Consider the following 12,574-nt stretch of genomic DNA (forward strand, 5'->3'; position numbering starts at 1 on the left):
GAGATCCCGGGGAAGTCTGTGACCACCCGCACTGCGTCTCCAGCTGCGCTCCTCCCCGCACGCTTCCCGGCACCGGCACCCCGGGCAGGGGATTTCGGTGTGGAATCCGCAGGCAGAGTTCTGGGCCCTCACTCCCACTTGCCAGATCAGATGATTTTCACCGACTGGAGCTGCTGGGAGGTGGGGGTATTTACTGTTAATCCTTTTATGTGTGTTCAGCTCACCTTGTGTGGTTGGGTGTGGAAAGGAGGGAGGGGGGTTTCCAAACCAAGTGGAATTCTCATTCCATGGGCATGAACCTGCCCGCGGGGTTGGCAGTTCTTAAAGTTTAGCAAGTCTGCAAATAAGTACAGAACACAATAGAGTCCCCCTCCCTTCCTCTCCCTCTTTTTTTTTTTTTTTTTTTTCTTTTCCTGCTTCCAAATGCTTTCTTCGAGGCTGAAGCTGGGCAGGTCTCCAAAGGTGCAGCAGCCACAACAATCCCGCAGTTCAAAGTTAAGCAGCAGTTGCACAACTTCCAGCAGCTCCCTTCGCCTGCTGCTAATGAGCTGAAAGCCAGGGACATCTAAGGAGGTGAGCAGGAAGCTTCCAGTCCGCCTCCCTTCATCAGAGACACCCGGCACTCCTGCCTCCCATCCTCAGATAACTTTGAGATTAAGTCCTTGCTCTTCAATTACCTGGCGACCATGGCTCCCTTTGGAAGAAACTTGCTCAAGACTCGGCATAAAAATAGGTAAAGTCCAGCGAATGTGTGTGCTCCGGAGTTTGTGTGAAAGTATGTGGTTTGCTGCAGTTGGGTTCTGGTGAAAATTGTTCTTCGGGGGCAGAGCCCTAGGGAGTGAGGTCTTGTATTTGTACTTAACTGGCGAGGATATTGTTTCAGAACCAGTGACTGCAGTGGCCAGGGCAAGGATCGCTGAAAATAATCATTTTTTTTTTTTTTAACTCATTTCCCTCCGCATTTGGCCAGTCGTTGTACCACACTATCACCAAAATTTCTCTTTGTGTTGCTTTACATATTTGAGAGTAGTAGGCTAGCAAGTTTCATTTTGTTTTAGACAAAAATTTAATGTGTTTTTGGAAGAGTTAAATTATTATGAAAACATAAGTAAAATTAATTAACCACTAATTAGAATGAAAAACACAGCTGCTGATACAATCCTGAAACAATGCTTTGGCTCTCCTTAAAGTAGGGCAGTCCTGAAACTTGAAAAGTTCCTGAAGGGAAAATACTCTGTAGAGAAACTTTTCATGAACTGGTTCTTTAGCAAATGTTTCAGAACTTTGGGTGGTTTTAGGAGGATTCTAACAGCTGTCCTCCTTAATCCTTATTATTAATATTTTACTTTGATTTGATTTCCTTTGCACTTTCAAGCCTGTAATTCCCATAGTGTAAATAATTTCTCTTTATCTCAGTCTCTCCCTCCATCTCTCTCTCTCTCCTCTCTCTCTCTCTCTCTCTCTCTCTCTCTCTCTCTTCTCTCTCAGATTTTTTGAGTCAATATGTGTGTTTCAGTCCTATTAAATGTTTTATTAACACCTTCAATGTTACATCTCTATGCCAAAAATGTGAGGATAATTTTATACTGGGCTTTACTTCTTAATATATTTATTTTGGCATAAAGGCTTTTCCACAACTCTTCTCTCAGTCATGCCTGTTTGTACTTGTAATTTACTTGTGTAAATTTAAAAGCATACAATTAGATGGTAGGAAATGATACAATTATTTTAAAGTGTCTGCATAACAATATGGGAGTGATACCACTTTAAAGTAAATCTCCATAGTTTAATTTGTATATGAATGTCTATTTGAAACATTCTGTTTTTAACTCATTCCAAATATATTCATGATTCAGTTGACTAAGTTTGCTTAAGAAACTAAAACAGCAATAATTTATACTATAAAATTTTCTGAACCAGTTTTATTTGCTAATAACTTACAATATACCACAAATATGATATATCTGGTAATTGGTAAAACTGTGTTAAAATAAATAAATGTATTTGGGTATTATTTAAAAAAATGTTAGTGATGGTTATCAAAAATAGGTTTGTATCTTATACATGCAAAAAAATTCTAAAATACTCCCCTTTTCAAAATAAAATCCTTACTACGTTTAAAATAATTATTCAGTAGCATTATTTATGAGTATGGGTTTTTTTTAATGCTGTCAAAATATATAGAAATTTCTTTGGGAAAGTTGATGGTTTTATAAGACAAGATATATTTCTGCCATACTGATATTTTGAATACTTCCCAGGTAGTTTAGGATTGTTGTGTGCATGCGCGTGTGTTTGTCTTTTGTTTTTTTTTTATTATAAATTCAAGAATTCTGTCATTGGTATGCTAAATAACTGTGCAAGAAGGCTTTGCACACACCCCTCTGAGTTTCCCTCAGGGGAATACGTGTCCACTTTCATTACCTCAGTTTTGCTACTGCTCCATCTACTCTGCCCATAAAACTAATTTTCGTTCAAGGAGGTGAGTATAGAAACATTTTTAATATAACATTTTCTATGCAAAATTATGAAAAAGTGGAAAGAACAATAAAAAATGAGGAGTTTCATAGTATTTCAAGTTTCTCTGAGTAAATGGAATGGTGCTCCAAAAGGAGATGCTTTATTATGAATGTGTTTTCGCAAAGGTGGTAAGTGATATTTTCCTCTTATAATTAAGAGCTTCTGTTTACAACTTTGTATTTTTCTAACCCTTAAGAAAAATTTAAACCACAGTGGTAGTCGAGTCTGTAAAAATAGGGGTATTTCAAACTAAGCAGTAAATAAGCCATATAGAGTATTGAAATATAATTATTTTGTATTTATTTTTTCAGTGTTTAGTATTGCTATTGATGATATATTTTTGTTTTCTTCTGTTTCATTTTTCCACCTGTTCCTCTCTTATTCCCCTCCCCCACCTTCCTCCCTTCCACTCTCTCTAAAAATCAATGGAGAAAATATCCCTGGGTGAGGATTAACAAAAAACAAGAAAAAACCTGGTTGATATTTGATATAATGCAAAACCCAGGGAAATAGACAAATAATTATATGGATTTGGCCACGAAGTTAATCTTACCCTACCAGATCATCTTCTAAATTTAAAAAAATAATTAAAAAATTTTAGGAAACAGTATGCAGGAAATTTGAGAATAAAATATATGGTCACAAAATGATTGTCTGTGGGCCAGCAAACTTTTTATGCTTTCCAGTTCTATGTTGCATATAAATAAAAGAAGTGGAGCCAACATAAAATTATTTGTTTACAATCAGAATTAATCTTTAACATTTTTCTAACTCATTAGTATTTAATAGCGAGAGTAATTTTCAGAAGAGCTTTTAGTCTCAGAAGATGGGCCGTTTTTTTTGGTTCCAGAATAATAGAATATTCTGTGACTGAATCCTAAAGATCCATGAAGACCTTATGCAACTTCTTGTTCAACATGAAGAATAAAAATATTGGAGATTCTAGATATTTTCTTTTCAATAAACTAAGATTCTGTAAGTGCTTTCTAAAAGTCACTAGATAGATATTGTTTCTCATATAAAAGCCAAAGAAGCAAATAGTGAAGCCAACTTGACTTGGCATTCATATGGACATTTAGTAATGGGATTTAAATTATTAGCCTTTTCAAGTGTTCTCATAGGTTCCATTTGTGATCCTGATCATTTTTATATTAGATTTGATGGTCAAAATAATGATTGTTTTAAAAAATATTGCTACTAAATAGCAACCAGCAACTTTTTTAAAAAGTTCAGTGAAGTAGAATGCCACTAGTAAAGCTTTTAGGGATACTTGGTTGTGAGTTGTGATTCCTTGGGGTTTTCATTAATAAAATTTGAGGTCAGAGAGTTGCTTGGACGTTTTGCTAAACTTTGCTAGAAGCAGAAAATTGTCATAGTAAAGCAGCATCCCATATGTTTATTTGAAATTTAAAATAGAATATTTATTTAGGTGATTTGTAAAAGGAAATTAACAGTGATTATGATAGGATCTAATCTGGTTAACATGGCCTTATAATTATTGTTAAGCACTAGTTAGTCCACTTTTGCCTTTCCTTTGGCTTTCCCTGTACCTATGGATATATGTCTATCGCAGGTGATAAGAAATATTGTCTTAATACCAACTTGAAATTAAAAGTCTCCAAAAATGTTCTTGTAATAAATATATTAGAAAAAAAATACAGCTATCTTGTTTATAGTTGATACATGAAATCTGCATTTAAACTTGCTTTTGAATCAATTAGAACATATCTGCTAAGCTTTTTAAAACCAGGTGCTTTATATTGCTCCCATAAGTACATCATGCCATGAATGCTTCATCAGAAGGAATAATTAAGTTTTGTGGTTAGAAGAATTAAGTTTTGCTGGCAGGATAGATATTTTCCCTTTGTAATTAGAAGTATGGTAATTCGTGAATTCTGCAGAATGGGAAGTTATTATGTAATGTTTTGTTTGACCTACAATGAATATTTAAAATGGTCCCAAAACTGGATTGAGAAATGCCAGATATTTGAGTATGAACATCTTCTTAGTTCCCAGGAGTTCCTGAAAAAAAAAACTCCCTGGTAACTTAAGTAGTTACTAGTTGGCAGCAGACAGCCCATTCAGAACAATGAATGGAATGCTCTATTCCTGGCAAAAATATCCTGAGAACAGTAGCAGTGGTGAAATTGAGCTCTAGGTTAAATCTTGAATTGTTACTCAAACAACTATAAGCCAACTTAAAATCCACTACATAAGATGTGTTATTATGCCCTGTACTAATTCATGAAGCATTAAGGTATAAAGCTCTTAAATGGATTTTTTTTGAAAAAAACGTTATAAAAATGCTGTAGCTGGCTGACGATTTTATTTATAAGGAAATTTGATAGTAGCTTTAAGTAATTCACAGAACTTGGCTCTCTTTATTTTAATTCCGAAGGTGGAAGAAAGTTGAAGTGGGGGCATGAGTTTACCTCTTTCAGGTGCATGTGGATTCCAGTTCTGGAAAAGCAATCTCTTTGTCTCTAGCTTATTAGTTTTCTGAAGTGAGGCAATAATCTACACCAGGTACATGTGAAAGTCAAAAGTTCAGCATATTTCTGTGTTCTAATATTTTTTAATGTATGTTTGCTTAGGAGTTTTTAAAGACATCTTTTTGGCTAAATAAATATACACAACACATATACTATTGATTTCTCAAGAATCAATTATTTAAAATATATTTTGATTCCATTCCTGTGGAGCCTGTTGTAATACTACTTTTTAGAGGAAGTTTGCATAGTTGTTGATTATAAAGTAAAGCAATTACTAATGTGAATAGTCATGCAGGGGTAAAGTTATTACTTTATGTGAATTGAATAGAGCCTTGGGAAGATGCTTAGCACTGACAAGATGTTTTAAGGATAAGGATAATCAATGAGAATTAAATATGCTGACAAAGAAAATTATCCTGAAAGGCTTATATCTGCAGACTATAAAGCCCTCTTGTTGTGTGTTTTTTTGTATGTGTGTGTGTGTGTTTTATAAATTAAGTAACTGAAAATAGCTATAAAAATTCTCATTGAATATAGGCTTAGTGAGAGCAGGACTTTATCTTGTTTTTTTCTAGGTAACTAGTGAATAGGTGCTCAGTAAATATTTGTTGATTGAATAAATGGATTCAATATATACTCTCCAAATATAGCTGATCTCTGTACAGAACTTGGGTCACAGCAATAGAGCAGTATGTTTGATGCATGGGCAACTTAAAGAATGAATCTAGAAATTCAAGGTTGACTTCTTTTTTTTATTTGTGGTGGTTTTTTTTGCATTTGAATGAATAGTAGTTCAAAATATGTAACTATTTAAATTTTTTAAATAATGTTTTTAATTTGTCCTTCTCGTTGAAAGTATTGCAGATGTTCCCCCCCTTTCTTTTCTCCATTGACCCCCTCCAACCCATACCCACTCCTCCCAGGCCTTCACTTCACTATTGTCCGTGTCCATGGACTATGCATATCTATATTTATATTTATAAAAGCCAAGTGACCAGAATGACCAGAATGCCCAGAACATCTGTTCCCTATGACACACACTGCGGCTGGCCAACCAACCTGATCAGCAACTCCCCCATCAGTGGTGGGGCCAGCTGACTCCCCGCAGCCCCCACTCGGCTGGCCTAGCCCCCATTGGGCCCTGATCAGGGGCAGGGCTGGCGGCCAACCTCCCATAGCCCTTCTCCCCGGCCGTGCATGAATTCATGCACCAAGCCTCTAGTCCGATATAATAAAAGGCTAATATGCAAATAGACCGAATGGCGGAACAACCAAACAACCGGTCACTATGACGTGTGCTGACCACCCGGGGGCACACACGGAACATGGAAGGCGTCAGCATCAGGCGGCAGAGCGCAGAACATGGTGGTCATTGGTTGTGGTGGGATTATGGAGCAGGTGAGCAGGGGTGCCAGGCCAAGGTGGGGCACCAGTTGCTGTTATCCGGGCAAGCCTCTGGTGATTACTGAAAATTCTTTGCTCCCGTGCACCGTGGTCCCATCCAAAGTTCACACATGCTGCCAGCACTGGCCCTGCTAGCACCTGCTGCCGGCACCAGAGCCGCCATTCGCACCTACTGCCAGTGCCCGGCGCTGGCCCCGCTCGCTCAGGACTGTCAGCGGGTGCAAGCAGCAATTGCCAGCTTCAATTGCCCCTCAGGGCTTCTCCACCTCCCTCTGCTCCTGAGGGGCGATTGGGGCTGGCAGCTGCCACTCACACCACTGCTGGCGCTGGCCCCAGTCGCTCCGCACCATCAGCAGGTGTGAGCAGGACTGGCGTCATCAGTGCGTGGGAGCTGCAGAGGCAGGAGCAGGGCTGCCAGCAGACACGGGACTGGAGGCCATAACAGGAGGGGCCTGGCATGGGCACAGAGGATGGGCCGAGCCCCACCCCTGTGCCCACCGCAGCCTCACGGCCCACAGTTCCTTTCAAGGTTCACGAATTCTTGCAGTGGGTCCCTAGTGTGCATATAAGTTCTTTGGTTGATCTCTCCTCACCCACTCATCCACACCCAGTCTTCCCTCTGATATTCCACAGTCTGTTTCATGCTTCTATGTCCCTGCATCTATTTTGTTCATCAATTTATTTTGTTCATTAGGTTCACCTCTTTATATCTCTGATCCTAGGCTCAACACCTCCTTTCTGTCAAATGGTGAAGGGTTATATCTGACAAAAATGCTGTAAAAGATATTTTAGAAATATGGCTTGGCTTTTGGTAGCAAACAGACCAAGGTAACACATTCTTCACCAGTGATACTCATATTCAACTTCTTCTCCTTGAACACAACTGAGTATGTGTGAGTGAGGTTTGACAGACAATGGTGGATGGCTACTCTATACACCACTGCTAAATGTGAGCATTTTCTCTTTCTTTTTAGATAAGAGCAAAATATGATTGTGAAACATTTATTTTCTCACATGAAATGATAATTTATGCTCTTTGTATAAGATAATCACAGTTATGAGACAAAGGGAAAATGTTAGGAAGAAAAATATCTTGATTAAGAGTTCCAGCTTTTTATTTACATAGACCTTATGTCATATCTCAGATATGCTATTACTAATTGTATGCCCTGTGGCAAATACTTAATCTTTCTAATACAACAACAACATGTAAAGGTAAATCCAAGTTTGACAATTAGAGGACATGCTCTTTAAGGAAATAATACACAATTATGAATAAAAATATTGCTAAGGTCATTCTGGGGTCTTGGAAGGCCACTGTGCAAATAAGGCAGCCCTTATGCTTAAGTTTCATTAGTTTCAGGGTAAATCCACCTCTGCTAATACTTTTTATAACATGATGTGCCAAGAACTGCTTTAAATAATTTACATAATACTTAAAATAATGATGTGAAGAAGGAGCTATTATTTTCTCTATTCTACATGTAAGGCAATAAAGACACAGAGGAGTGCAACAATTAAGTGGCAGAGGCAGGATTTAAATTCATGCTTTTAACCATTGTGGTATATGGCTTATTTTGGACTAAATTTTGTCATCTCTAAAATAGACTTAATCCTAAACCATCAAGAAATCCGATTTTATGTTAAAGACAATGCAATACTAGCAGATAATAAAATCTCAATAAATACTTATTCCTTGTTCAGTCCTGTTGGATTAAAAATGCTATTTAATAATTAAACATGGTGTGATATTTTGGGTTTTGAAATGTCAATCTGGACACTCTAAAACTTCTGTATCACCACTGATTTCTTTTCCTCCTTGGATATAGAGAAGTTGATTATAAATTAATTAATAAAATTAAAAATGAATCTATAAATGTTATATAAAACTATCTCTGAATCCTGATGAAAATATGAATTCTGACATCTTTTAGGTTTAATCCTCACACTTTTTTGAGCCAAATTGTAAGACCATTAATGATTTTGCAATGCATAACATAGTTAAGGGATATTTCCTTATTGTTTTTGTGAAGTTTTGATAAAAAGAAGGGGTACATAGTTTAAATATTTTAACCTTACCTTTAATAAAAAGAGAGATTGAATATTTAAGGTCCCTATAATGTCTAAGCTTCTATAATTCTAAATAACCCTCTGCAAATTAGAGTTTAATTCTCTTGTCCCCTTTGCTTAGCTTTTCAAGATTACTTTAGAAAATAGAATTATAAGAAGAAATTTATTTTAGTGTGATTTCATTTTACCTAAGACATGTGATGCATTGTCACATAGCCTCCACCATAAAAGGTAGCATTATGGTAAAAGTCAAATGTGTTTATTTCTACTTATAATCACATGTGATTAGTTTATAAATTATTTTGTTTATCTAAAATATCTAAGAATTATTGAGTATTTGCTATCTGCTAACCATAATTTTAAATTTAGTAATACAAATACATGAATGTTATGAGTAGTTACCTTTTTTAAAAAAATCCTTAGAGTAGTTATCTTTTTTATTACATTTCTTTCAGACCGGTAAACTCTGGATTTGGTATTGTACCAGACATGCAAAGACACACCTCCATTCCTAAGAGATTAAACTCCTAATTGAGAAAACAGCATTATAGTTCAAATCTCATGAATGAACTTATTTTTAATTCACTCTTTCATGGGAGACTACCTTTGACAGGGTAGATAAAAGCACAATCTTTATCAGACAGTTAAGAAAATGAAAGCTTAGTATCTTGGAGTTAGAGAAGGCTGTTTTTCTGTAGAGTAGGTACTCAATAAATGTTTTTGAAGTGGAAGTATATAACAGAGAAGTAAATGGAGGTACAGGAAAACAAAAAGAGCATCATCATAATTAGCATTTATTAAACTCCCACAGTTAGGTGACAGGCTTGGACAAGAGAAGGGAACACAATAAGATGTATAAAGTATGTAGGAGGGGGCTGAATCACCCAAAGCTAAGACTGACTCAGATAGGATAATCAAAAAAGAGGAATCCGGAAGCAGGCAGAAATACGATTAGTGTGGCGACAATCCATAATCTTGGTTATGTTAGTAGAAAACAACATTTACAATTGAAGAAGTGTATAGAAAAATGTTAAAGATGTGTTTATGACAAACCGTATTAGACTTATAGTCAACTGTAGTTAATTGCTATTCATTCTAATAATCATATTAAATAGGTCAGATTATCAGTTCATAGAATTGAGTTATTCTACTATTGTGTGGATCTCTTGGAGTTGAATTCCATTAATGCATATAGTGGTCTAACTTCAGCAAACGATAGGAGTTTTGTGTCTGCGGCTTATTGGTATACTGCACAGTGTATGCTTTTTTCTCAACCAATGACTAGGACATTGATAGTCACCTCAAGTGCCTTTGGTTACTCTAATGCTCCTCATTTACTCGGACTTTTTTCAACCCTCCTGGAATTCCCTGAAGTATGGATAACTGAGGGTACTTATGATCTAGTAGCAGGGCATTAATTTGGGGAGACCACAGTCTTTCATAGTAGAGTCTGAGGATACCTATTTTCAGCTCTGCACATAAGACCTTACATTTGCCTGGAAGCTCGAGAGATGCTATTAAAACCATGTCTGTTTCCACCAGTTAGACATATAATAACTATAATCTCACATGAAGAAAAGAGCTTTACACAATTAGAAAAAGCCCGTACTGCAATGGGACCAGGACATATACACTTTGGTTTCTTGACTGTCTGCTTGTCTACTCTAGTATTGAAAGTGAAAGAATTTATTCCTAGGACTACTAAAATAGGCATGAATCTTAGACCAACTTACTTTTTTTAAATGCTGATTATTTTCAGTGGTTCTATTTTTTTTTTTTTTTTTTGCTGTAATTACAGTTTAGAGGATTAAGTAAAATGGCAGTTTGCACTATGTAATGCTTTATGAAGTCTAGGTAGACTTTTGTATTGCTTTATCTATCTTGGCACCTAAAAACAAAACATTCATGAACTATCCCACTCTGTCATTTTTGGCATCTACTTGTATATATCTGGCTTGTTGTGACACAAAATGATGGTTATTTGATGACTTTTAAAAATACAGAAATATTAAATGAACCCCACACATTATGAGAGAGTAAAGATGAATCAGATATAGATCATACTTTGAAAGAATTTTGCTGATTAGTGGACACACAGACATACATAAATAATTAAAATGCAAGGCAGGCATTTTAAAGTATCATAATAAAATTTATGTATTCAACAATAAATATTTACTTCCTAATATGTGCCATATGTTATTTTATAATGAGATAGTCAAGGTCTCTACTCCCACTGAATTTGTAGTGCAGTGGTAAACAGCAGATAATAAACAAACAATAAATGAAACAATTTATTGTTTCAAATACTGTTTGAAACAAGACATTTTAGATATTGGTTACTATTAGGGCTCACTCGGGAGACAGAATTTTGGGGAATTCAAAATTGAGTTGGTAAGGGCAGTAGAAAGTGTCAGGATGGGAGAAAAAGAGTCACTGATAATAATTTTGGGTCTGAGTAATTGGGAATATAGTGTGTCATCATGAGGAACAGAAAAAATGGCAAGGTTAATTTGGGGAGGGAAGAACATCAGGGTGAAGAGTGAAAAAATGCAAGGTATCATCTGAATGTTTCCAAATATTCCACCTCCAACCACCTGGTGTTGAGACATGCTGCACCTGAGATGGGACTGTGAAAGCAGCCTTTCATCCAACCTGCTTCGATACCTCCTGATGTCCATACGGGGCTGATTAATGTGGAACATACCGCACCTGGAAAGGGGCTTTAAAGACAAAACACACTGGTTTCCCAGAGAGGGCTTTCAAGCTGACTAACCCTATATTAAACCCGCCCAACTTCCAGGGAGCATTTAGTAACCATCCCTTTAGTGATCCTTCAGTCACTACCTTTGGTTGAAATTACTTCTAAACAGGGCCATCACTTCTATGGGATTGCAAATTTTTTGTGTTTATTACCTTTTTTATCCCTTAGAGAGTCAGATACAGAATCATTGTGTATACAATGGAGTTCAAAGAATGTTTTCATATTTAAATAAATAAAAATCTAGATTTTTGGTGCAGGGACTTCGTCTAGGTCAGGAGTTGGCAATTTTTTTGTGTGTAAAAGGCCACATACTAAGTTTATTTCAGTGTTTGGGGGCCATAATCTTACCCTCGCAGCTACTCAACTCTGTCAATGTAGTGTGAAAACACCTGTAGACAATAGATAATTAAATGTGAATGAATGGTTCCAAGAAAACTGTATTTACAAAAACAGGTGGTGGGACAGTTGTAACCACCAGACCCTAATTGAGAAATTCCCTTCATTTGTCTCCCACCTCAATTATAATCCCACATCCCCATCTACCACCCCACCCCTAGTCCAAAAATTAAAAGAAACATTTATAACATCTACTATGTTAGACACTTCGACTTCAAAGATGAAAGACTCAATCCAGGACCTGACTGAAAAACTACCAAAAAATAAAAGTTAGAGATGCTATTACTTAAAGTCACTGGGTTCTGTAGAAGCATTAAGAATGCAAACTCATTTCAGTCTGAGGTGGTGGAGGGTAGGTATTCAGAGAAGGTAAGGGAATTTTCCTAGAGGAAGCAATATTTGAAGTAGAGCAAGAGTTAATCCAATGGAGATGGAGGTAGAAGGGTTTTTCAGACAAAGGGAACAAATAGTAGAAAAGCCCAGAGTGAAAACAAAAATATGGCAGATATAGTTCAATTCTGTCTAGTAATCCATAGGGTGGTATATGTGAAAAGTCAGGTTGCCCTCATGTTAGACCTGTCAGATATCAGCAAGAAGTTAGGAATCGCTAGATGAATGTGCTTGGTTATGAGTTGGGGAAAACAGATCATAGAAGAAATCCTAGGAGCAGACAGGAGAGGGAGGCTGAATGGGGGAGGTTTGCATGAGAGATAGAGAAAGGAGAAAGGGTGAAATAGAGAGGAAGAGAGGTAAAGAGATTAAAAATAAAGGACTTGGAAGCTATTTAAAATTTTAATTAAGGAAGATACACAATTAGTTTGCAGTTTAAAAGGGAAGTCTGGCAATATTATGGTGCACAAATGTGAAGTGGGCAGGAGTTTATAATATAATTTGTAATAGCTTACTACAGTAATCTATTGTAAAATAG

At 36.6% G+C, this 12,574-nt stretch overlaps 1 protein-coding gene across 1 annotated transcript in view; it reads left to right on the top strand.

Moving 5' to 3' along the window:
- Window positions 1-431: 431 nt before the first annotated feature.
- RASSF9 (Ras association domain family member 9) overlaps window positions 432-12,574 on the top strand; it is a 29,840-nt gene continuing 17,697 nt past the window's right edge. Inside the window, exon 1 of the mRNA XM_070407606.1 lies at window positions 432-733. Coding sequence (XP_070263707.1) covers window positions 687-733 — 47 coding nt within the window. The 5' untranslated portion in view covers window positions 432-686. The remainder of the gene's footprint in view (window positions 734-12,574) is intronic.

The sequence above is a fragment of the Myotis yumanensis genome, unplaced genomic scaffold (genome assembly GCF_028538775.1).
Source record: "Myotis yumanensis isolate MYYU_CA2020_CCGP unplaced genomic scaffold, mMyoYum1.0.hap1 SCAF_3, whole genome shotgun sequence".
NCBI classification, from domain to species: Eukaryota; Metazoa; Chordata; class Mammalia; order Chiroptera; family Vespertilionidae; genus Myotis; species Myotis yumanensis.